General features: G+C 34.7%; 3 protein-coding genes across 9 annotated transcripts; 1 reads left to right on the plus strand and 2 right to left on the minus strand.

Annotated features, from left to right (window-relative positions):
* The first annotated feature begins 2,362 nt into the window (after positions 1–2,362).
* On the plus strand, positions 2,363–6,816 carry LOC115957401 (scarecrow-like protein 21). Of its 5 annotated transcripts, XM_031075634.1 has the most exons (4): positions 2,363–2,563; positions 3,557–3,681; positions 4,626–4,764; positions 4,869–6,697. In XM_031075634.1, exon 4 carries the CDS (start codon positions 4,911–4,913, stop codon positions 6,459–6,461), a length of 1,551 nt encoding a protein of 516 aa, XP_030931494.1. In that variant the 5' UTR covers positions 2,363–2,563; positions 3,557–3,681; positions 4,626–4,764; positions 4,869–4,910; the 3' UTR covers positions 6,462–6,697. The 5 variants fall into 5 exon arrangements, with proteins under 5 accessions (XP_030931494.1, XP_030931491.1, XP_030931490.1 ...); XM_031075631.1 differs by having other exon boundaries at positions 3,539–3,681; positions 4,626–6,816; XM_031075630.1 differs by having other exon boundaries at positions 4,626–6,816.
* Positions 6,811–9,294, minus strand: LOC115957402. Its single transcript, XM_031075635.1, has 2 exons — positions 8,362–9,294; positions 6,811–7,513 (listed from the first exon to the last, which is right to left on the minus strand). The coding sequence occupies exons 1-2, from the start codon at positions 8,549–8,551 to the stop codon at positions 6,912–6,914; spliced, it is 792 nt and encodes a 263-aa protein (XP_030931495.1). The 5' UTR covers positions 8,552–9,294; the 3' UTR covers positions 6,811–6,911.
* Positions 9,295–9,541: 247 nt separating this feature from the next.
* LOC115957399 (probable WRKY transcription factor 20) lies at positions 9,542–15,753 on the minus strand. 3 transcript variants are annotated; one of them, XM_031075628.1, is made up of 6 exons: positions 15,249–15,753; positions 13,655–13,729; positions 12,640–13,192; positions 12,382–12,541; positions 12,131–12,289; positions 9,542–10,449 (listed from the first exon to the last, which is right to left on the minus strand). In XM_031075628.1, exons 1-6 carry the CDS (start codon positions 15,525–15,527, stop codon positions 9,954–9,956), a joined length of 1,722 nt encoding a protein of 573 aa, XP_030931488.1. In that variant the 5' UTR covers positions 15,528–15,753; the 3' UTR covers positions 9,542–9,953. The 3 variants fall into 3 exon arrangements, with proteins under 3 accessions (XP_030931488.1, XP_030931486.1, XP_030931489.1); XM_031075626.1 differs by having other exon boundaries at positions 13,568–13,729; positions 15,249–15,751; XM_031075629.1 differs by lacking the exon at positions 15,249–15,753 and adding an exon at positions 13,875–14,520 and having other exon boundaries at positions 13,568–13,729.
* Positions 15,754–24,232: the final 8,479 nt, after the last annotated feature.

The raw sequence follows: 24,232 nt of genomic DNA on the forward strand, positions 1-24,232 counted from the left end.
AATTTATTTATTTATTTGTATATGTAGCATTGTTTATATTAAAACCTTAATTAGTTTTAGGTTCAATAGTTTTCAAATTATAAGTAGGTTTTAGTACATTGAATCTAGACCATGGATTCGAGCCTTGATATATATCTAATTCATAAAAATAAATTTGATGTAGACAAAATGGAATATTAATTGAAAAAGTCTATAAACACAAAAAAATAGATATTTGTTGATGTGATAAATTGTTAGTAATAAGCAAAACAATAATACTAGTAATAGATTCAAATGAGAACAGTATAAACTTGCCATTTCAACATGCGTCAAAAATGTTGTCAATTTTTTTATTATTTTATATTTAACATTGCTTATATTAAAACCTTAATGAGTTGTAGGTTCAATAAATTTCACAACGTTCATAAAAAATAATAATAATAACAATTAAATTCACAACCAATTGTTTTGAGCTTCTCATCAATTTTTGAAGATCAGGTGGGTGGGGTCGGGTGATACTTCAATAATAATGGTGAATGTACAAGAGTGAGCACGTTCATTCTTTTTCGCTAGTCCTTGCACACATCTTTACATTTATGAGGTATCAATAATAACCCATTCTTTTTATTTAGGTGCATTCTCTCAACCTACTAGTATAAATAAATTCTAAGATTAGAATTGTGAAGACCACTTGAATATGATCCTTTTACTAAGAAACCATAAACTATGTTAATCATCAAAACATTTTGTGATTAAATTATTTTTATTATTTTTTAAAAGGCTAAATTACAAATTGCAACATCCAACTTCATTTTATTCAATTTAGTTTTCGAACTCTCAATTTTGTTTAATTCAATTCTCCCATTAGTCCCCCGTCAAAATTGAACTGTTAACTTTAAACTTAGTTCAATGTAAAACTATATGGTTGTGGAGGTCCTTAATGGCTAGATTTTGACATAGAGTAACGGAAAGACTAAATTGAACAAAGTTGAAAAATTAAAAGATCAAATTAAATGAAAGTGAAATTAGAAGATTGAATTGAATTTATGCAAAATTAGATATTGCAATTTGTAATTTGCCACCAAAATAAAAAATTAATGATTATGATTACCAAATCCTAATAAATGGAGATATGATTAATTATATTAATGAACGTGTAAGATAAAAAATTTTAAAATTAGAAAAAATCTCACATCTTATGCAATTTATATATATTACTTTTTATTAAGATTGTACTAAAATATACTTATATTTTTTAAAAGTGAAGGTTTAATAAAAGCTAAAAACTTGTCAAATTTACTAGTAGGTTTCAAGAGTTTTGTTTGTGTCTCAACATGGATCATTAAAGCATGATGAGATTACAAAGACAACTACATAAGTAATTAGAATAAATTAAGATTATAAAGAAAGGTTTTTATTGGTTAATTCATCTGAGGAAGAATACAAAAAGGTGTGCACTTTAGGAGATAAGGCCCTGTAAAAAGCTGGATCTGAAAAAGAAGTTGAAAAAAAGTTTACTGTTCAAAAACGTGTGGACCAAAAGTCCCCGTTGGGGCTTTGCACTTGCATTCTTCTTCTTACCTAATGTCAAAAAGACCCTTCCACTTCAACATTCAACAAAATCAAATTGTCCCCTCCTTTCATTTACAGATTTACTATATAAATTTACTGTATATATCATTCTTTTCTAATTTCATGTACGGAATGACTAAAACATCCTCCAACGTGAAGCACAGAGATAGAGAAAGAAAATTTAAAATTAAACTATAACAGGATTTAAACATGGCATGGTCACAATTCTTTTAAATTTCTCTAATTTCTGCTTCGGTACTTAGTTAATCAACTTTTTATTTTTTATTTTTTTTATCTCTTTTTTGTTGCCATAAGTTTTGACTGTTGGATAAGTGAAAGTGAAACCATATAATATTATCATAACTATATTATCAAGGACTAAAATAGCTACACATTTGATGTCGACATCATCAACAATATGATACACAATTGGCCATCATTTTCTGCCCCTCCAAAGGCCATTGTCCTCAATATATATATATCAATTTTTTTTTAAATTATAAAATTTTAAAACTCAAATTTAGTATGATGTAAGGTTGGCATATTAATTGGTCAGCTATGATGTCACAAGTGGTCAAAAAAAAAATAAAATAGAAGACTTAGAATTTACATGCAATATGTCAACAATTTATATTGCAAAAAGATGACCATAACAAAGACACCAGGATGATCATGATGATAGCTTATGAATTAATGTTTGAACCATATTTGACTATAAGTTGTGAATCAAGGGTCTTTTTAGTCTTTGAGTAGGTTGAAGGTGAAAGTTTAATGAGATTATAAGATGATGACAATAGAATCTAGTCTATTGCAATGTCAATGGCAGCCCATGTAAATCCCAGACCTAATGTGGTCATTCCTTAACCAAGCCTTACTATAAATTGTGGATTGATATTCATTATGATGTCTCTGTGAGGGGACCTTGCAGTTGTAGTCATTGACAGGAAGACAGATATTTGTTTCCACTTTGCAACAAAGAAGAACAAGAAATTTAAGGTTGTAAGCATCAAAGGTATGCCAGAAAACTTTATTAATTTGATGTTGGAATTGATATGGCTTTAATTTTCTTGTTAGTTGAATTTCTTGCGTCTGACTTTTTTAGGTAGACATGTATTTTCTATGCTTCATGTTGTCAATTTCTATGTAGAATGTTGGTATGGTTAGTATGGAACAAGAATGTGTTTTGGTGATGAGGTTGTGGTGTTTTCTGTATCTTTGAGCTAAATTCAGTTCAAAGTCTTTCTTTTTAGAGATAATATGTTGTTTGTGAAAATGGGTTGGTAGCTTCTTCTTCTTCTTTTGGTGTATGAAAAAGGATTTTCCCATTTGGGTTGAACTCCATGAATTTTGTTCTTCTTCTATATCACACACACAAATATATATTTCTTTACATCTTTTTTTTCCTGAATGAAGGTGATGGCTTTAGAATTATAAGTGGAATAAATACTTAGCCTGACTCTCTCTCTCTCTCTCTCTCTCTCTCTCTCTATATGTTTTTTCAAACTTTAACAAGTTTGATTTGTTATTGTTGGTGGTTTTTCTTAAACCATAGATCTTGAGGGTCTTTTAAGGTTTAGGCGGTCGCTGGGAATTTTAGCTCTCTCTAAAATTTCTACCCGCTTGTGGATATAGTTTTTCAATCAGTATGAATTGAGATGCTCTAGATGGTGTAGAAAGTCTTCTTCTTCTTCATCTTCTTCTTTTTTCAATATTACATGCTAATAAGGGATATCTAATTGTAGTCTCGAAGCAATTCTGTGTGTTTTTTCTTCAGAAGTATTTTTATGCTATGATTTTGATCTACAAATAGCTTGATTTTGTTATAATAGCATTATTGGCATTGCACTAATAGATGCATCTAAGTGTTCTGTATTAGCATTCTCTATTAAAAAAAAAGTATTTTGTATTTGTAATTTTCTTCTGCACTCATAACGGTAGCCATGCAGAGCTATCTTGTTAAGTAATCCATTAAATTAATGTCGATTAGACTTTTGGTTTGAAACAGGGTTTACTTCTCGACAGCAGTGTCCTTAGTGAATGTATTACAAGTGGCATACATGCAGGGATTACAACATCTTCTAGGTTGTTGAGTCAAAGGTGTTCATCATCTGTCAGATACTTTCCTATAAGGTTGAACCTACTTTTTTTTTTTTTTTTTAAAAATCTTCCCTTCAGCTTTTTATTTTGGGTATAAATTTTGATTATTTTCACACTAAGAACACAATAAAATGAATTACTTGATCATGTAGCTTTTACACAGCAGTAAATATCCTTGTTCTTCAAAATAGCTGTTTATAATTTCCTTTTGTTGAGAATAAAGACAGAGAGAGAAAGGGAGAAAAAGAACCGTGTTAATGCATTTTATCATGTTTTGTACAATGAATGTATAGAGGATGGCCTGAATATATAGACCTAAGGCAATTGATCTAGTGGGACAGAGGACCATTGATTGATACTAAAATCAAGGACCGTACAATAGTGATTGTCCTGGATTTTAGCTTAATCGAGGATATACATAATGCTAACAGATACTCTGTATATTTATACAGATATTATATATGAACACCTCTCATTAAAAAGACAAGTAAAAGGAATAGGCATACATATATAATGAAGAGAATAGGTTGGGGCCAAAAAGAAAAGATGAAAGAGGAGGGGATGAACATGTGTTTAGCTCCAAATCATGCAACTTTGGTTGTAAGAGCTTAACTTTGAGAATCTTCCTACCGTAATACTTTAACTACTGCAGAACTGTATTTTTTTCATGCAGATACTAGCTTTTATGTATATATATGGTTCTCAAAGTGGAGCGCATAAACAAATGAAAATGCCAAGCATATGTTATCCTCTAGACAAAACATATGACATTCTACTTTATGCTATCTGAGTAGTGTTAATCTATCCATTAACCACTCCTACCTTGCATGCTGCCATTGTTCATGTTAATCTTTAGGAACCTTTAACATCATTTGCTGCTTATAGGATCACATTTCTACAGCTCTAACATGCTTCCATATGATCTACAATGTAATTCTTGCTCATTAATCATATTATGTTGCTACCCTTCTCTGCAGAATATGTTGGTATATCATCTACGCTGAAATTTGGAAATGATGATAAAGCTGCATAATTTGAAGTAGCAAGCTTTGTAGTTCAAGAAGATAGAAAGCTGTCAGTTAAGGTTGAGAACATCAGTGCCAGAAAAGTTATCCGGTATTGTTTTGGCCATTGGCCATCCATTGATTGTCCTAAAAAAGACAATTGGCTATTTTTCAATGCATCCATCTCAGAAACAAAAATTTTCAAATGGGTTGCAGAGGTTCTCTGACGAGCCAGTGCAGGAGGTGGTCTCCTATTGCATGCCCACCATCCAGAGTTTGGAACCCCACTCATGCTCTGATGACAGCAGCCAGGGAACCCACCCTTCAGTTCCGATTTTTGAGCAGTATTGCACCCTTGAATCACACTCAGGAACCAGTGGCTATGCCATTCACAATTCTCCATCTACTGTCAGTTTCTCACCTAATGGCAGCCCAGAACAAGATACAGAGTCATTCCCAGTACACTCACACCAATCATCTGACAACACTTGTGGCTCACCAGTTAATGAATCTTGCTTAACAGATGATGTTGATGACTTGAGGCACAAGATACGTGAACTCGAAACTGTTATGTTGGGACCTCATTCAGATACTCCTGACTTACGCTCTATCACAAACCCTGTTGGAATCGTCCAAATTCCATATGATGCAGAGAAGTGTAAACAAATGATGGAGATGATCTCTAGATGGGACTTGAAAGAAATGCTTTGTGCTTGTGCTAAAGCAATAGAAGAGAATGATAGGTTCACAACTGAATGGTTGATGTCACACTTACAACAGATGGTGTCAGTTAATGGTGAGCCAATCCAACGTTTAGGAGCTTATATGTTAGAAGGACTTGTTGCAAGGTTGGCCTCTTCGGGAAGTTCTATATATAAAGCCCTTAGATGCAAAGAGCCTGCCAGTGCCGAACTTCTCTCATACATGCACATACTCTATGAAGTATGCCCATACTTCAAGTTTGGGTATATGTCTGCAAATGGGGCTATTGCTGAAGCAATGAAGGATGAAAATGAAGTCCATATAATTGATTTTATGATTGCACAAGGCAGTCAGTGGATCACCTTAATCCAGGGTCTTGCTGCAAGGCCTGGAGGGCCTCCAAAGATTCGTATCACAGGCATTGATGATTCTACATCAGCTTATGCCAGAGGAGGGGGTCTTGATATTGTGGGGAACAGGTTATCAAAGCTTGCTGAGTCATGTAAGGTACCTTTTGAGTTCAATGCTGCTAGAATTCCTGCCGCTGATGTTCAACTTGAAGACCTAGGAGTTCGTCCTGGTGAAGCTATTGCAGTGAATTTTGCCTTAATGTTGCACCACATGCCAGATGAAAGTGTGGGAGGTCAGAATCATCGTGACAGGCTGTTGAGGTTGGTTAAGAGCTTGTCTCCCAAGCTGGTCACTCTTGTTGAGCAAGAATCCAACACCAACACTGCCCCATTCTTTAATCGTTTCCTTGAGACATTGAAATACTATACGGCGATTTTTGAGTCTATTGATGTGACTCTTCCGAGGGATCACAAGGAGCGGATTAACGTTGAGCAGTTCTGTCTGGCTCGAGATATTGTTAACATAATAGCTTGCGAGGGGGCTGAAAGAGTAGAACGTCATGAACTTCTAGGAAAATGGAGATCACGGTTTATGATGGCTGGGTTTACACCTTATCCATTAAGTTCCCTAGTGAATGCTACGATCAAGACCCTGCTGAAGAGCTACAGTGAGAAGTATACACTTGAAGAGAGGGATGGAGCCTTCTTTCTGGGCTGGCTAGACCGAGTTTTGGTTACCTCCTGTGCATGGCAGTGAAACTCCCATAAATTGATGCATGTTTGTAGGTCTTGGGGTGACAACCTGAGGTAGGAAGTTTTTCTAGTAATAAAGTCTGATTTGAAGTTCGAGATTAAAATGTTGTTACCTTTAGTATCATCTAGTAATAAATAACTTTTTCCCACGTATCTTGTTCTATTGCACAGTTTACAGAACTAAATTTCATTTAGAACATCAGTGATGGAATGCAATACAAGATATCTGGGTTCTGATTATCAAGGGTAGTATTGAATGTTATGGTATCAGTAGTGTTTAACAGATGCATTTCTGCTTGGACAGCTTAAGAATTTTACAATATGGTGTTATATAAATGGAATTAGTTAGAATATGTATATTATGTGCTACTGCTATTTAACATGCTCTTTATGCAAGCAAAATATGAGCTGAGTTATTAGTTCTAAATTCAAAAAGATATACACAATATTCAGATCAGTCAAAAACTACAATGAAACAGGGAAGTACAGCACTAGGATTTCGCAATATCAAGCATTTTAAGTTGGAAAGCAGTCCTTCACTTCCAACTGAATCAAAATCTAGATATTCCCCATCCACCACATTAACTATGCTCCCAGCAATTGTCCTGCAAACTATTGCAGCCCTCTTTATATTCTTAACACTCGTAACAGCATTCATATTTTCACTCAAGTCCTCACTGCTGGTATTCAGTTGCACCCCATTTCTTCTGGTGTAATCTGTGTCAAACTTAGATTGAATTATTCTGCAGGCTCCACAAGATGGATCTCTACATAGCTCAGAGACTCGCTTTGACTTTTCACTGTAACAGACTATTGTAGTGCCATAGAATCGTAACAGCTCATTCCCATCTACCGTACTTCTTGGATGTCTTTTATATTGCTCATAGGCTTTCTTCTTCACCCTTTCTCTATATTTTTCGAACCTTTCAACAATTTCTGCAGAGTTCTTCACCTTGAGGACGGTTTTGATCTTTGTTGATGGCTTTGTGGGATTCATGGAAGCTCTTTGAAAGATCATCTCAACAATGTTTCTTGATGGGTCTCCAGTGTTAAGCCCTGTTTAAAATTGGCAAGAGAAGGTATAAACAAAATACATAATGCATTCTATAGGTTAAAGATTCACAAAGTTTACAGCTATTCCCACCCCACTGACATGAGACACCAGCAAAACTAGATATCAAGTAATCGCAAGCCTGTTGCTGCATGAATCGAAATAATGTGACTAAAATCCAGTTTTGATGGGTTTGTCAGATGGCTTGCGTGAGATGAGAGGAAGAGGTCCTTGAGCTATTCTTGATATGAGGCAATTTGTTAATTTTAGTAAGCCACTTGATTGGTTCAAGATGAATTGGACGCAGGCCTCAGCAGGCCAAAGAATATGCATTAAATTCAATATGCCTAGTTATATTTTTGGGTCAAGGGGTCATGTTAGCATAACTGTGTATAACCGAAATAAGTTTTCTCAATTTGACCTTTAAGGCAAAATGATATGAACCTTTTTAAAATGGATTTGATGTATTTCGGGGAAGGACATCTCAACTACATCAAGCTTCATTAAATTCCTATGCAAAGAAATCCTCATTATCGGATGTCCCATGAGCAATATTTGTCAGAAAAGTGCTGCAGGTGTAGAGGAAAGCAGTGCCTTAATGAAACTGCTTATTTATTGGCAATCTTGTAGTTGCATAAATATATCTAAGAGGTAAGGTGAAATCAAACCACCGTTACTCTTGAATTTTTAACAAGAAAACAAACACCTATTACTGCCTACCCTCTTCATTCTATTGCACATCCAGTCAATGCTCTTTTCCTGCTATCTATAATATTGGTTTAAAAAACACCATCTTGGGACAGAATGTAAAGATTCAGAGCCTTAAAAGCATTGTGAGAAAGCAAACACTTACTGGAAAGCAATGTTCGTGTGCTGTTCTGCTTGCAAATCACCTTTGTGCTATGAACAAGCTCAGATTCCAATTTATCCTTCTCAGTAGTTGGACTCCTTTTCTTATAACATGTCCCAGGCGGCCGAACAACACCAGTCAGCTTGACTCCACAGTTAAAGTTCTCCTTCAGAGAAACCCACAATGCATGCATCTCTGTCTCTCTGTTTCTCTGGGATTCTAGTTCACTATACTATATTCAATGACACTCCACATCAGTCGATGAGAAATATAATTGGTCAATTATAATACAAAAACTACTTTGTAACAAAAGGGAAAAAGATACTTTGTTGCACAGAACTCATATAGTCATAGGTAGCTTTGTGCCTTTTGGGAAGCTATTAAAACTTTTAAGGTTGGTTTGTAAAGCTAGCTCTGACGGAAATTTGGTCCACATTAAAGTGGCTGAATGGTTTTAAAAGAAAGACAAAATGGTGAATTTAAATATTTTTGGATTCTATCAGCAGTGCATTTAAAGACCAAATTGTAACTGTCAGCCCACCCAAAAAGCACCAAAAAAGGCAACACATGCTTCGGTTTTTGCTACAAGTCTAGGGAATGCAAAGAAACACAGAATCTCAAATCATCTGTACTTTGCTAGGTAATAAAACATTGCAGGAAATTCAATTCCATTCCCCCCATTTTCCATAGATTTTCTATCTGTGGGGTCCAAAATAGCTGGCTTAACGGTTGATTCTAACGGCTAGATTTAGATGGATTAGATGTCTTTCGTCACCTTCATGAGAGATTTATTCTCCATAAGAGCCTTCTGGAGAGAGTGTGGGGCTTCGCTTACCTAATTGCTTCATATTCACTAGAGCATACTGTAAAATGTTTTTCACTATATATGCCAATTGCTTTGTTTGAACGTGGCCCCCAGCAAAAAGAACTAGTAATATACTACTATTTCTGTGAGTTTTTGGTTTTTCATGTATTGGTAAGCAAGTCCCCACCTCACCCACTCACGGTCTCAAATTTGGAGCCAAACATTCCCCTTTCTACATAGCCACTGGCACTGGTGGCCACTCCATTCTCAACTTTGATCATTATACTACTTAGATGTATCATCATTTTTCTGACTATAACAGCTTTGCAAGATGCAATCATGTGAAAACTCATGAGCTAGCTAATAACAAACAGTCCATAATAAGAAAAAGGCCAATAGATAGAACTATATTTCTTACAAATACATGCACTTGATAAGTTACAGTACTGTCTTTCTGTCAGAAATTCATACGAGTCTCAATTTCATATTTGTACAATGTATTCTTCGAGAGTTAATGTAATACAAATAGTGATTGGACTTCAAAGGCATTTGCGGGGAGGCAGTCAAGACCAGGAACAGCTCTTCATACAAATTGTATTTGGACTTCAAAGGCATTTGCAGGGGGCAGTCAATACCAATAACAGCTTTCAGATACTTAAAGAAAAATGTATAGGAATCCTAATATCATCTTCAGACTCTTGCCTTTTTCTTCTTAAGCCGAAAAGGATGGGAAAAAAAATAAAAATTGCACAGCATCTTATTTTTGTTGGCTTTTTCATAGTGAACAATTTCATGGACCTGTTAGTATTTTCCCCATGTTCTGGGGAAATGGGTAAGAGGAATGGTTTAAAGGTGGAATTCCAATGTTAAGGCTTTCACTTGGATTTCCTCTAGACCCATACTGACTCATGCCAGTATTTAGAACACCAAAGTATGTCATGACTGGGGTGGCTTGAACTACATTATAATGTGAACTGCTAGCGTGAGTTTGGCTTCCTCGAATATCAGAATGATGTGTCTGCCTATGCTCGTTGGATCTATTCTCAACAGCTGAGTTGATCCCAACCCCAAGATCAAGGCTAACATTATCATTTTCTTCTGATCTAATCCTCAAAGGTCCACTCACAGCCGTGGGTCCTGCTGTGTCATGACTACTAGTCCTTGCAGTAGGTACATCATGATTGTGTTTCCCCTCATATGTGGTTATAACCGCTTTGGGATCATGAGATGCTCTCTCCACATGTTTTCTAACAGGGCATCCAGCATTTGTGCACTTGTAGTAGCTCCTGTATCACACGTGAACATGATGATGAGCAACATACAAAAATTACAACAGAAAAAGATAATATTCTAGAAGTTAGATCCCAGCCAGAAGAGTAGCAAGCGCATGAAGGGGAAAGTACATTTTGGAGTCATAGTTGTACTTCCTATCTATATGCAAGACAACACCATACAAGTAGTCACTGTACAAGTAGTATTACATTATTCACAAGCTCACAGGAGACATATTGATAGACCTTTAGATGAGTTTGTGAGACTAGGGGTTGGAAGGAAGTTCTAGTCATGATGATATCAGATGTAGCATGCAACATTCACTGTGTTTACCACCATAAATGAAACCATTTTTTTTCCCTCTAGACCCACAAATGAATAAGTTGATGACAACAAAAATAAGGCTGAAAGCGTCTACAATTTGCTATATCCATTTCTACCCTTTTTAAAGCTATTGATCAATACTACCTCCAGTTAAATGCCTCTGGGGACCATGGAGCTAAATTCTAAACACTTTGAAAATAATACATAGAATTTCAAGTGCCCCCATGTGCAAAGTTAAAGTAGAAATTCCAGATACAGGGGAGTGATACAACAGACAAGGTAACTAGTATTACACTTATGGGGGTGACTACGATCATTGCTCAGTTGAGGACCTAATTCTACTCCAGTAAATTAGTAGTTTGACATCATTGTATCAGATGAAAAACAGAGCACTTTAGCATTTGGATAGCAGGTTCCAGCCCGCTCAGTCCTTTCCCTAAAATTCCTCATGCACCTCCCTCCTGTCTCCCAATTGCACTTGGATGGTACAAAATCATGATCTATCTCTGGGTTGCGAAGAATTTTAGAAATACACTAGTTCGTCTTGGTTAATCAGTTTCTAATTTAAGAGTTAGTTACATATTGATAATTACTTTTGATTTGCACTGAGAGATCTTTCAACTGATTTCCTCTTTCTATGACTAAATGACACAGCACCTTTACTACATTAGTTGATAACCTCACGATCAGCAACCAGATCACCAGACCTGAGGATTGACACACTCCCTATGTCTAAAAGAATCAATCCAAATAAGAAACAAATTATCATGTGTTTAGCCCTATATCATACATGTTTTTCAAAAAGGGTAAAAATCTAGAGCATCTTAGGAACAATATCTTATGCATCATCTTCTAGTCAGTCAAAAGAAATTCTTCTACATGTTTAACTTCAAATTGGATACTCTGTAAGCTCTACAGACCTAGCCCATGATACCACACTAGCTATGTACCACACAACAATAAATGATGTAGGTAACATTGTTAGCTATGTACCAAATCCTAAAAGAAGAGGCTCAAATATTCCCCATATTTTGGCCAGACGATCAAAGTACTCGCTTTTTTTCTGGATAAGTAACCAGCTCGCTCAAGTACTGACTTATGCTGGCATAATGTAATATTACCTGCGTTTATTTGTCACTAAATTCAATTCCACACAAAGGAAAACAAACAAAACATGTTCTGTTCAAAATATAACAGAATAATTAGAAAAATCCATCATATGACATTATATCATAAGTGGTTCAAAGACTGATAATTGTGAAATAATAGATCCCATAGCTGAAATACTAAGCGTGAATTATAGACACAGGTCACATCACTAAGGGGCATTATCTGTAGCCATATTCCTGATCTTCAACTTGTAAAACTTACCTTGGATTAGGATTGCCTCTGACCACTTTCTGCCCATATTTGCGCCAGCGGTACCCATCATCCAGTATATCTACCTCACTAAGAGTTTGAACAACAACTCGTGGTTCCCGGATAGGCTTAACCACCGAAGTGACATCAACCCCGCCAATGTCCATTTTCCTGCTTAGCACAATACAACACTTCATCGGTTAGCACTTAGCACATTAGCAAAACTTCAGAAAACCTAAAGCCTCAATTTTGAATCATAGTACCTCCGCTTTGAGAATGGATCATCATCATCAGCCTCATCATGGATCCTATTTGGCATTGAACCTCCATCTAGACAATCATCATTTACTGCAACAGGAGATCGGTCAGGAGTGCTAGTTGGCTCAACTGTATGGGATGTCTGTCCAAACATGCCAGACCTCTCTGCAATGCCAAAAGAAAAATATGCCATAAACAAAAAGCATGTCAGATGGCCCATAACAGAACCCTCAACAGAAATCACTGTGAAGTTTGTCTCTTACCATCTCGACCATTTAAAGATAGAGCCTTATCAGATCTTTCTTCTTGAACAGCCATAATAGCACCAGCAGTATATCGACGGCTAGGTTGTGGTTTAGGATGATCATGTGTCCCCTTGTAGATAATCTCAGTTATCTGTCCATCATGAGAGCGCTCAAACAGCTTTTTCACTTCACAGTTAGGATGTGTACATTTGTAATAGCTACGTGGAAATTCACTTCCTTTAACAAGTTTCTGTCCATATTTTCTCCAGTTATATCCATCATCAGATGGCCTCTCAGCAATGACTGAAGGTCCACTTCCTTTATGATCAAATTGTGAAGCTTGAACTCCGGTGTTAGAGGTCCCTCTATGGTTTGGTTCATCAGTATCAACTTCAACTGGTACAATAGCCCCTGAAGTAACCATGTGACCTGGTGACGCAAGACTCAACTCATTTGAGGAAACTGCCATCTCTTTTTTCACTGAAGGTGATGATGCAAATGCCTGAGGCTGGCACTGACCTTGGGCTTGCACAGATTTTTCACTTCTCTGTTGGTTCAAATCTGCAGGAACCTTGAAATAAATAAATAATATTAGGTAAGAAGCTAAAACATGACAATCAAACACATCAGTCATTATCTAAAACTTATGCAAGACATACTGACATAGGAAATGAGCATGAGAAAATGATATTAGATTTAAGAAATTAATTTGTCTGTTAAATATCAAAATCCATAAGGTTTAGTAGGATAAGATATCTATTGAATCACCTAATCCAAGGGGCATATTATACAGTTTAAAATACATTAGAAGCTTAGGAAAACTATAATTGGAATGAAGTATGGATCTATGGGGCCACCTGATCATATATCTATACCAATCATGCCTCATTTACATTTTCACCGACAAAATGTCCATTGAACAATTAATATTTCATTAGGAAATTACCATATTTGATGAAGCATGTGGTTTAAATTCGAAGCAGCTGGAGTTTCTTTCATTGAAGATATTGGTGTTGGAGAAAACAGTAGTTACCGGATTTGTAGAACCAATAGGGCCATGCATCATATGAGTCTTCATAAAGGAACCAGTGGTTGGAGAGGGCTCTGCCTGCAAGATAAAAGGAAAAAAGAATTAAAATTAGTGCTTCAGAAACCTCTTTGATCAGCCTCTGGTAACATATCCATGAGAAAAAGGATAGAGGAGAGAAGGGAGGGATCTTATCAAGAAGTACAAGAAGAAGAACATCACTCACTTAGTAAAAGAAAAAGGGATGTACAGGCAAGTTTTGAACTACCCGTGCAATCAATAGACCAAAAAATTCAGCAATAGTTTCACAAAACTATTCCAATATCTGTTTCCTAACTAAGAATATCTGACAAAATTACAGATATCATTCTTATAGAACCTGGTAGAAGAAGCTCAAGCTCGTATAATCAATGACATAAGCAAACTTACTCTAGCCACTTTACACCATGAGGTCCATGATAAGACAATATAAACGAATAAAAAATGCCAAGAAGAATCTCAATATAAACCCACTAAAGGGGAGCAAAGGCAAAGTCCGTACACTTTTCTTTTCACCAATGAGTTCAAAATTCATTCAATTATCATTAATACAACTAAAGTTAAACCCAGTGCCCATTTAAAAATGTTAAAATATTGACATATATTTATGCCCTCAACTGAACAAAGTGATGGCAACACGAATCTCAAATGGAATTCAGCAAATATATCCTCCAAAACCAAATACTCCATTCCATTAATCCCCAAATCAATCACATCATTTCTCGCCACCTTGAACCCCATTCATCTCAACAATTAATCCTCACTACCCCATGCTGACAACAATTGATTCCATATTCTACACAACACAAAAAAAAACAATTTATAAAGTTTTTGCTTCGTTTTTGTACGGGTGTAAACCAAAGAAAACACACTGTTAAAAAGACCAAAGCAACACGCACCCAACAAAAAGGAAAGATCCATTATGTGAAAAAACAACACTGACACAACATTCACATTCACATTCACATTTCATAAATAAATAGAAAAACCAAACAGAACCCCATTATTCCTCCCCCCCCCCCCCCCCAAAAAAAAGCATAAAATTCCATTATAGAACAATCTTATTCTCAACGCATAACATAAAGCAACCAAACACTTATAATAACAAATAACACTATGACTTAGCATCAGAATCTAACGGTCCCAGCTCAATTGCTCAAACCACCCAAATTTATTTAAGTCCCCCAAAAACACCTTAAAATTAAAAACCCACTTCAGCATATGAAAAACAAGTCTGAAACAAACAAATATAGTAATCAGAATTTTCGAATTTCAGCTCAAAAAAAAAAAAAAAAAAAAAAAAAGCATCTTTCTTTAGCTCAATTGGAAATATCTTAAATCACAGTCATTCAAAAAAGAATTCAAATTCTCTCCACTTTTTTCCAGCTTCACATAGTATTAGAAACCCAATATGCCACGTTTGGTTCCTCCAAAAAAAAAAAAAAATCATTATTTTTTATTTTTTTTTAAAAACCTAGAACCTGATCCAAAACCCACATTTTTTTTTTTCAAAGTAAAGCACAAAACGACATCGCATCAGAGAGAGAGAGAGAGACCAGACCTTCATGTTGGAGAGGAGAACAGGGGATTCGAGAAACGACGTCGGACTGAGCCCAGGTGGGATCGTGAGACACGTGGACCTCGAGATCGGAAGCTTCGCCGGCGACATCAGCCTGTACTTCGCGTTTGCCGCCGCCGCAGCAGCAGCAGCAGACGCCGTCGTTTCTTTGTTTCGGGTCGGATCTTCAGGCGGTGCGGCCACGTCAGCAGAGCTACTAGTATTATTACTACTAGTACTAGTACTAGTACTCGTAGTAGCTGTTAATAATCGGAGCTCCATTTTTTTTTGGCTTCGGGTTTTTTTTTTTTTTTTTTTTGCTCTGTGTTTTTGTTGTTCTTCTTCGGCGATGTGGGATTTGGAGTCAAAAGGAGGAGTGAAGAAATGGGGGTGTACTTGTGGGGATTGGGGGGAAGGGTAGAATGGTAAATTTATGATGGGGGGGCGGGGGGGAGAGTGGTATGTGAGGGTATGTGTGTTTGTGACGCTTTGTCAGAATTGAGAGAGAAAGAGAGAAAGGGGAAGACTGAGACGTAGTTGACTTGTTACATTGGATCTGGGTGTTGTGTTGTGTTGTGTTTTGTGTGTTGTGTCATTGCTCTGTCACTTTTCTAACTTCGAACTGTTTTGTTAAAATTTTTTCTCTTATCTAATCTAATCTTATCCATTTATATTTTTGATTTTACTTCCCCTTATCTCTCTCCTCATCCTAATTCTTTTTTGATTTTTGTTTTTACATTTAGAATGTTTTTCATTTCAAAAAAAAATTTATAGGTTGATTAATAGTAATGAGGATCTCACATTTTGTTGATTTTAAGAAGTCAATAGATTTGATGAGGATTTTTGTGACCAATTAAAATGAAACTTTGGTAACTTATTTCCTCAAGCAAAATGTTAAAGATATTGCAAGTTTTTACTACATGAAATTTACAGATTGATGTCACAGTGAATGAATGTAGTTCAACTTTTAATCACCTCATAACTGAATTTTGAATTCTATTTTTAAATTGGTGACACATCAATTTGTAAGATTAATGTAGTAAAATTTATAGTACTTGTAAAACTACTCTTTTCTTAAAGGTGAAAAAGAAAGTCGTAGATTACTTGGTAACTTATTTATCCAAGAGTGAAAAGGAAATGACTTTGCTTATTTTTAATCTCCCACATTTGAATAAATAAGTATATAAGTCCTTCTAAACAAATATTTGTACACTTAGATTTACTTTTTCCTTTAATAAAAACTTATTTACCTATTTGTTGAAATTAGGGAAAATGTAGCTTATGTTTTTGAGATAAACTGTGGAAATTTTATAGCTAAAAACTAAATGCAACAACAGTATGCGTTAGGAGAGAAACAAAACTCTTAAGGAGAAAGACAACCCCATAAGGTTGGCTCAAGACCCACGTAAGAGACAGCAAAAACTGCCACAGAGGGCAAAGAAAACCTACAAGAGGTGTAGAGAAAGCCCTTTGACAAGGTTGAGAATAGCTCACATCGAAGATTATGTATATGCAAATAAGTTTATTGAAAAAATTAATCCAAAATGATCTTTGTTTATACTAGCGAATGTCCTACGCAATACGCAAATATATTATAAGTTCATATAAAAGTATTGTAAAAAAAATATATTTATAGTTCATGTATAATACTCATGAGTTATAATTCAATACATATTGTTTGAATGAATGAAAAAATATTTTATTATTTCGGCTAATTTAACCGCATATCATTTTCTATATTTTTATTGATTATGTTATTAAATTTGCTTTTGTGTTTAGCTGGTTTTTATTCCAATTGTTGCTAAAGTAAATAATCTTTTCTATATTTTAATAAAATTCAGATTCCTAATTAGTTATCTTTTCAATATAAATTTTAGAAAAATAACTATATAAATTTGCAAGATCCTTGTGTCTAAGTAACATTGCTCAGAGGAACCCAAATTTAAATCCACCCACCCAACTTATTGTGACCAAAAAAGACTATATAATTTCTCCTTTATATTAATAATTAGTGCACCACCTAAAAAAAGAATACTTAATACTAAATACATGTACCTTGTTCAAAATGTGTGAATAAATTAATATTTTATCATAAAAGAAAAAACTTTTGCTGAATTGGAAAAAAATAATTAAAAATTTTGCTAAAATGGAAGACTAAATGAAGAGTATTCTATTTCTTTTCCAAGAATATATACCACATGGCAAATTTTAAGGCTTTGGAATAAAACGTGTGAAAAAATTATCAATTGGAACTTTGGATAACATATATTGTACACCTTTTTTTTTATAAGATATCCTAGCCAGCATGTTAGTTTACATACTTGGATACATGTTGGTAAGTCATTTCTCGTGCACAATATCATTATTTATTTTGGAATTTTTTTAATCTACCGTTCGGCTAAGTGTTAGCTCAAAATTTTATTGATATTTAAATACAAAGGAGATAGAATTATTTATAATTGACTATAAATAAACATTAATTACTTCATTAAAATCTCTAATTACGTGGAATGTTAAATGAATCAATTCATTAATACCTTTATTTAGGTGGAAGGTTAAATGAATAGAATTATTTTTTATTTTTATTTTTTTATACAAAATAAAATTTCTACTATAACCTAATCTAAGTATATATGTGTGTAAAATTCTCTCCTAAAAACTTAAATCCGGCCCTTGCTCCCCACACCTCACAAGCATTTATACTTTCAAAGAAGAGTGACACATGACACTAATTAAAAGACGATGTAATAGACCAAATGAAAGAGTTATCAAACAATGTGTCACATGACTAAACTTCATATTCTTCCACGTGAGATTTATGCATGTGTATATGTATATGTATTTTGATTGATACTGAAATTGAATAGATGATTATGTTTTTGTTAAGAAAGATTCAATGCAATTATGAGAGAAGCATATGGGCGGTGGTTGAGTTTTTGTGGTTCTATCCTGGATTGAAATGTAATGATGCCTAATTCTCTTAACTTACCATTTTTTTCTATCTACTTTATTAAATTTAAATTTAACTATAATTCTAAAATTAATAAGTTTTATACAAAATATATGTCTTAAAAGATGTCACTTTAAAATAGTTGTATTATGTATTATGTATAGTGGACAAACAAAATAAAACACAAAGAGTACCATTTACAGTTTTACTTCTATTTATTACAAGGTCAAACAGCCAACCCCGTTTTCTCTTTTACAGTTTTACTTCCTTTTTTTAATTATTACTTTTTGACTTTTTTTTTTTTTTTATTGGCATGGTAAACTCAAGCATAGGGTAGAGCCTCACAATCAACAAGTACAATCCACCATATTATTACCAGAGTCCCAAACTCAAGTACCCTCTCCAATGGGGGCTAATAGGTGAACAAATTAGGTAGCCAAAGAAAGTCATTTTTGGATGATTTGGGCAGATTAACTTGTGGATTCATAGGTAACAAGTCAACTTTTATTATGCGGATTAATTAGCCATAAGATAAATGAAGTTGAGTTTGAGCAATTTATAGTTATCTAGTCTCATTGTAACTAATGATAACCCAATTGCAAATTTGGGAACTGCCCTGATATTACTTTATGAACATTTAATTAGAAAAATTCATGTCTCAATCATGTTCAATGATTAAATCACATCAAATTAGCATGGTATATATTTAAGCATCGTTTTCCCTTTTCAAAGACGTTTTGAGAGATTATCTTAGTTAACTAGTACTTTGTTTGTTTGTTTGTTTTTTTTTATTTTTTTATTTTTTATTTTGAATACAAGATAGAAATTTTATTCTAGCCTAATCTATGTGTATATGTGTGTGAAGTTCCCTTCTAAAGACTTGAACCTCGGCTTTTACCCCCATACCCCACAAACACTTATACTTGTGGAGTGACCTTGTGGAGTGACCATCGCATCAAGGGTGTGCAGTGGTTAGTTAACTAGTTGTTAATTGATTATAAAGCTTGAAACATCATATCAAATATGCTTAAGAAGATAATTAATTAGAGCTAGATTTTTGGTTTGGTACATTAGAAGCAATAAATAGAGTTGAAGATTAATAGTACATCATAATTCTTGACATGCTAACATGACAAGATTTGAAGGGAAATTTTAACCATTGGAAATGATATTGAAGGGAAATTCTAACTGAGATGAGGTAATTCACCAAATGTAGAATGCAACTTGGAACCCTGTAACGGCTGGAACATCAGGATCTCTCACCAAATCCAGCTAAAATAAGAATCTTTTTTTGGTTCATGTCTGCTTGCAGCCACAAGTTTCCAGTTTAGTTTGATCCATAAGTAAACTGCTCAAAAACGTTATCTGAAACAGTCCCTTACAGAGTTACAGTTCCAAATGAACAAGATTAAGAAGTTGTACCACACAATAAGATACAAAGAAACAAAGTATTGAGTATCAAGCATCAACTGCAAGCTTCACACAGTAGGGCCTCTAGGCATCTCACTGAATACCTTGCCAAATTTCTTTTTCTCTCATATGGGATTTTGTTAGTTTCAATTATTGTCACTAATACTACTTTTTTCAACTTCAGTTTGATCCATACGTGAAATTCTCAATCATTATCTTTAATTGACATCGCTTACAGTTCCAAAAAACTAGATTAAGAAGTTGTACCACACCCATCAACAAGATACAGAGAACCAAAGTTTGAGTAGAAAGTGCAATCTTCACAGTAGGCCCTCTAGGCATCTCACTCAATGCCTTGCCAAATATCTTCTCTCACTTGGGTTTTTCCTAAGGTTCAATTATTGTAACTAATACTACTTTTTCCCACTTTAGTTTGAACCATAAGTAAAATGACCAAACATCATCTTTAAGACTTTAACATCCCTTACAGTTCCAACTTCCAATGAACAAGATTAAGAAGGCCAGAACCAGAACGGTACCACACTCACTAACAAGATACAAAGAACCAAAAACTCAAAACATGAACTACAAGTTCACACACAGTCTAGGCATCCCACTCAAAACCTTTCCAAATTTCTTTTCTCTCACTTGGGTTTTTGATAGGTTCAATTATTCTTGCCAATACCATTTCTTCTATAGGCTCATTTTTTGTATAGTAAATAGTAATAGCTAAAGTTCAAACTTCAAACTTCAGCTGATCCTAACATATTCGACCATGCAGAGCACGTGTTCATAATGTTTCTCCAATTGGGTGGTTTCTGCAGATAATGAAGTAAGACTTATTAATGGTGCAATCCAGAAGTTGTCTCCTGCCATGGCTCTAAAGTCTAAACTGTCATGCAGAAAAATTAATGATTGCAGCAGTTAACTGTAGGCGGCTAATGGTCATGGACCAAATAATTCCCTCACCAACCAGCTTGCCTCCATTCAATTTGTATCTAATAAACAAAGTTCCAACTTTAAGTCTCTAACCACTCTAGCATCTAGTGTAGCCTCTCCTTCCTCTCTCCTATGGCCAAAAATAATAAGCGTTGTTGAGAAACTTAGGGTCTGTTTGGATAGAACTTATTTTGCTGAAACTTAAAACTGAAAACTGAAAATACTGTAGCAAAATAATTTTTAAATGTGTGAATCGTACCGTGGGACCCATTTTTAATGAAAAAGTTGATAAAAAGTGTAATTTGTGGGTCCGTGAACAGTGCATATATGCACTGTTCACTGCAAAAGTCAACAATTGCGGTTACTGTTCATTGAACAGTAACCGCAATACTCAAATGAAAACGCGTGAAAAAAAAAAAAAAAAAAAAAAAAAAAAAAAAAAGCAGAAACGCAATTCAGAAACGCAACGCACTTTAAGTGGAAACCAAACATACACTTAGAGGACAGTTTTTCATCCCTATCTCATAAAGGTGTTGTTCAAAGAGATAGAAACTAAGTGCCCGTTTGGGTAGAGCTGAAACTTGCGTTTCAGCTCTACGTTTTCCTACCTTTTTTTTTTTTTTTTTTTTTTTTTTTCCTCTGCACGTGAACAGTAAAAGCACTGTGCAGGGGACAAAAAATACTATTCATGCACTGTTTACGCACTGTTCATGTACTATTTATGGGTCCCACGACACTATTTACACATTTAAAAATTATTTTGCTACAGTATTTTCAGTTTTCAGTTTTCAGTTTTCAGTTTTAGCAACAATAAGCTCAATCCAAACGGACCCTAAAAAAACAAATTTTCATCTCTATCTCTGGTTCATAACTTCATATAACACTGGGCATGTTTACTATTAACTATATCATGTAATTTTTTTTTGGTGGTGAACGGGTACGTTATATAATTAAAATGGATGTTACCCGCCTACCACTGAATAGTTCCAAAAAATTTCAAACCCCCTCCCCTGAAAAAAAAAGAAAAAAAAAAGAAAAAAAGAAAAAAAGAAGAAGCTAATACAGATCCAAGATCATTTGAACTGAAGAAGATAAATGTGGTAAGCCCTAGGTTAAAAGTCACATAAATCTCACATTTGAGATTCATGTTGCCACAGATTTTGACAATGCAACTAAACAAAAAAACTTGGTTTGAGCTAATGGTTTATGACAACACTCTACACTAATTACATTCCAATCCAATAGTGAGCAATATTTAATGTACAAATCACCGAGAAAAATACACATCATAAATAGAGTCTAAGGGTGTGTTTGGTTGGGGTGAAAATAGGGAGGATGGAAAATAGGGAAAGGAAAATAGGATGAAAAATGTTGTTTTCCACTGTTTGGTTGAGGAAAGAAAATAGAAGAGACAAAAAATAGGAGAAAAAGTTTTCCCTCCTAGGTTCACTTTTTTTATCCTCCCAAATTGGGAGGAAAATGAGGAGAGAAAAGTGATGAAAAATATGTTTTACACAAATACCCCAACTTTATTATACTCACTTATCCCTCACTTTCCCACCATTATATAACAAGGACATAATAATCAATTTGTATAAACTAAAATTTCCATCCTCCCCTTTTTCTCTCCAACCAAATAAAAAAGTTTTCCATCCTTCCACTTTTCCACCTCTTCAACCAAATACACATGGGGGAAAACCAAATCTTTTCTATTCTCTCACTTTTCCACTCCTCCAACTAAACGGACCCTAAAGTTCAACACTAAAGGAGTAGAAAGACCCTCCCAATTAAGCCTAAAAACTAAATCAGAAAGTGATGCATAGTCACAAAATGCTGGAAAAGATTGACTTGCATAGTTGCATTGGATGCAAGAAAAGCTCCAAAAGGCAAATACAATTACCAGCCGAATGGAGAAAAGAAGTCAGAAATATATGTATAGTTTCAGAAATTAAGAGATTTCTAGAATAGTTCCATAGATTTAGGTTGTGTTTGTTTCATGTAAGTGATTTTCTGGAAAATACTTATTTTCCAGAAATGCTATTTTCCGGAAAGGAAAATATTTTTAAGTGTTTGGTTGTATTTCAGAAAATGTTGTGAAAAATATTTTCTGGTGTTTGGTTGTATAGTTGAAAATGCTATTTTCCTACAAATTTTTCACACGGCAATTCAACCCACGACAACAAGCTCCGACAATCAAAAGCCACAACCACCACCACACCACCACCACAACAACAAAAATCAAAATCATAGAGAGAGAGAGAGAGAGATCGGTGGGTCGAAGATCAGTGGGTCGAAGGCGAGATCGAAGGTGCGATGGTTGCGGTGTGAGCGAAGCGATGCGATTGTCGGACTGGAGCTCGCGAGATCGAGTGGTGCGGTGCAATCGTCGGACTGGAGCTCATGAGATCGAGCGACGCGGTGCGATCGTCAGACTAGCTCGCGAGATCAACTGGTGAGTGCGATCAGTGCGGACTGGAGCTTCGGGTTTGCCGGTGATCGTCGGACTGGACTGGAGCTCGGGTCCTCTTCTTCCTCTCTCTCTCTCTCTCTCTCTCTCTCTCTCCGGAATTCATTTGAAGTGAAAATAGGGACGAAAATTCATTTCCATGGTCAAAGCCTATTTTTTTTGGTCAACTGAAATTGATTTCCGGAAAATTCTATTTTCTGGACCAACCAAACACCTGCATTTTCGGAAAAGCATTTCCGGAAATGATTTTCACCCAAAACAAACACACCCTTATAAAAGAGAAGGTGAAAAAAAAAAAAAAGGATTGGGAGGTATTAGAAAAAATATTATAATTTTGCTTTTTGCTAAAATAATAGTTCCATTAGGCACAAACAATCGTTTGGATGAATGTGCACAAAGTTGAGGGATTTCCTCACAGCCGAAATTGCCTTCCACTTCCTAATTAAGGCAGGGTTAGCCCAATTTGGGGCTTAAGGCAAAAGATTTATGTGGGGCCTTTTATATGTATATATTAATTAAATAAAACCATTTAATGTTAATCAAATTGAGGTTATTTTGATGTATTAAATAAATAATTTAATGAATAATACTAACTAAAACTAAGGTTAATTTCATATAGAGAATTGAATATCATAGTTGAAACATAAATTTAACAAAAAGAAAAAAAAATATTATTTTTTTAAAAGAAAATTAATTTATCTTGGATATATGACGATACATAATTAATTACATTTATAATCTAATATATAATCTATGATATTAATTGATGTGTGGCTTTGTAGCAGATTAGTTTACAAATATTAAAGTTTCATACTATTAAGGGAGATTAATCATCATTGATAATCTAACACATTTGTAATTTTTTTTTAAAGCATTGTTAGAAATAAAAAAGGAAAATACTAAAGGTATTACAAAATGTTCACAATATAATATGACAATAACTGTGGATGATGAGCTTCAATAATGTACTTGATGAATATTTAAAATATTTTTTTTTTATGATTAGTAACATGTCAATTTATAAATCTATAGTAAAATTCCCTAACATCACTAATAATTAAAAATGCACAACTATTTAAAAAAAAATCATATCTTTTATAAAATTTTAGGCCTTTAACAATGGGATGGGGCCTTTTTTGTAAATGGGATGAAGGGCATTATTGTAAAGGGAAAATATTTTTTGTGGTGGAGGCCTTAGGCCTAGGCCTTGGGTCGACCCTG

This window comes from Quercus lobata, chromosome 8, assembly GCF_001633185.2.
Source record: "Quercus lobata isolate SW786 chromosome 8, ValleyOak3.0 Primary Assembly, whole genome shotgun sequence".
Lineage (NCBI taxonomy): Eukaryota > Viridiplantae > Streptophyta > Magnoliopsida > Fagales > Fagaceae > Quercus > Quercus lobata.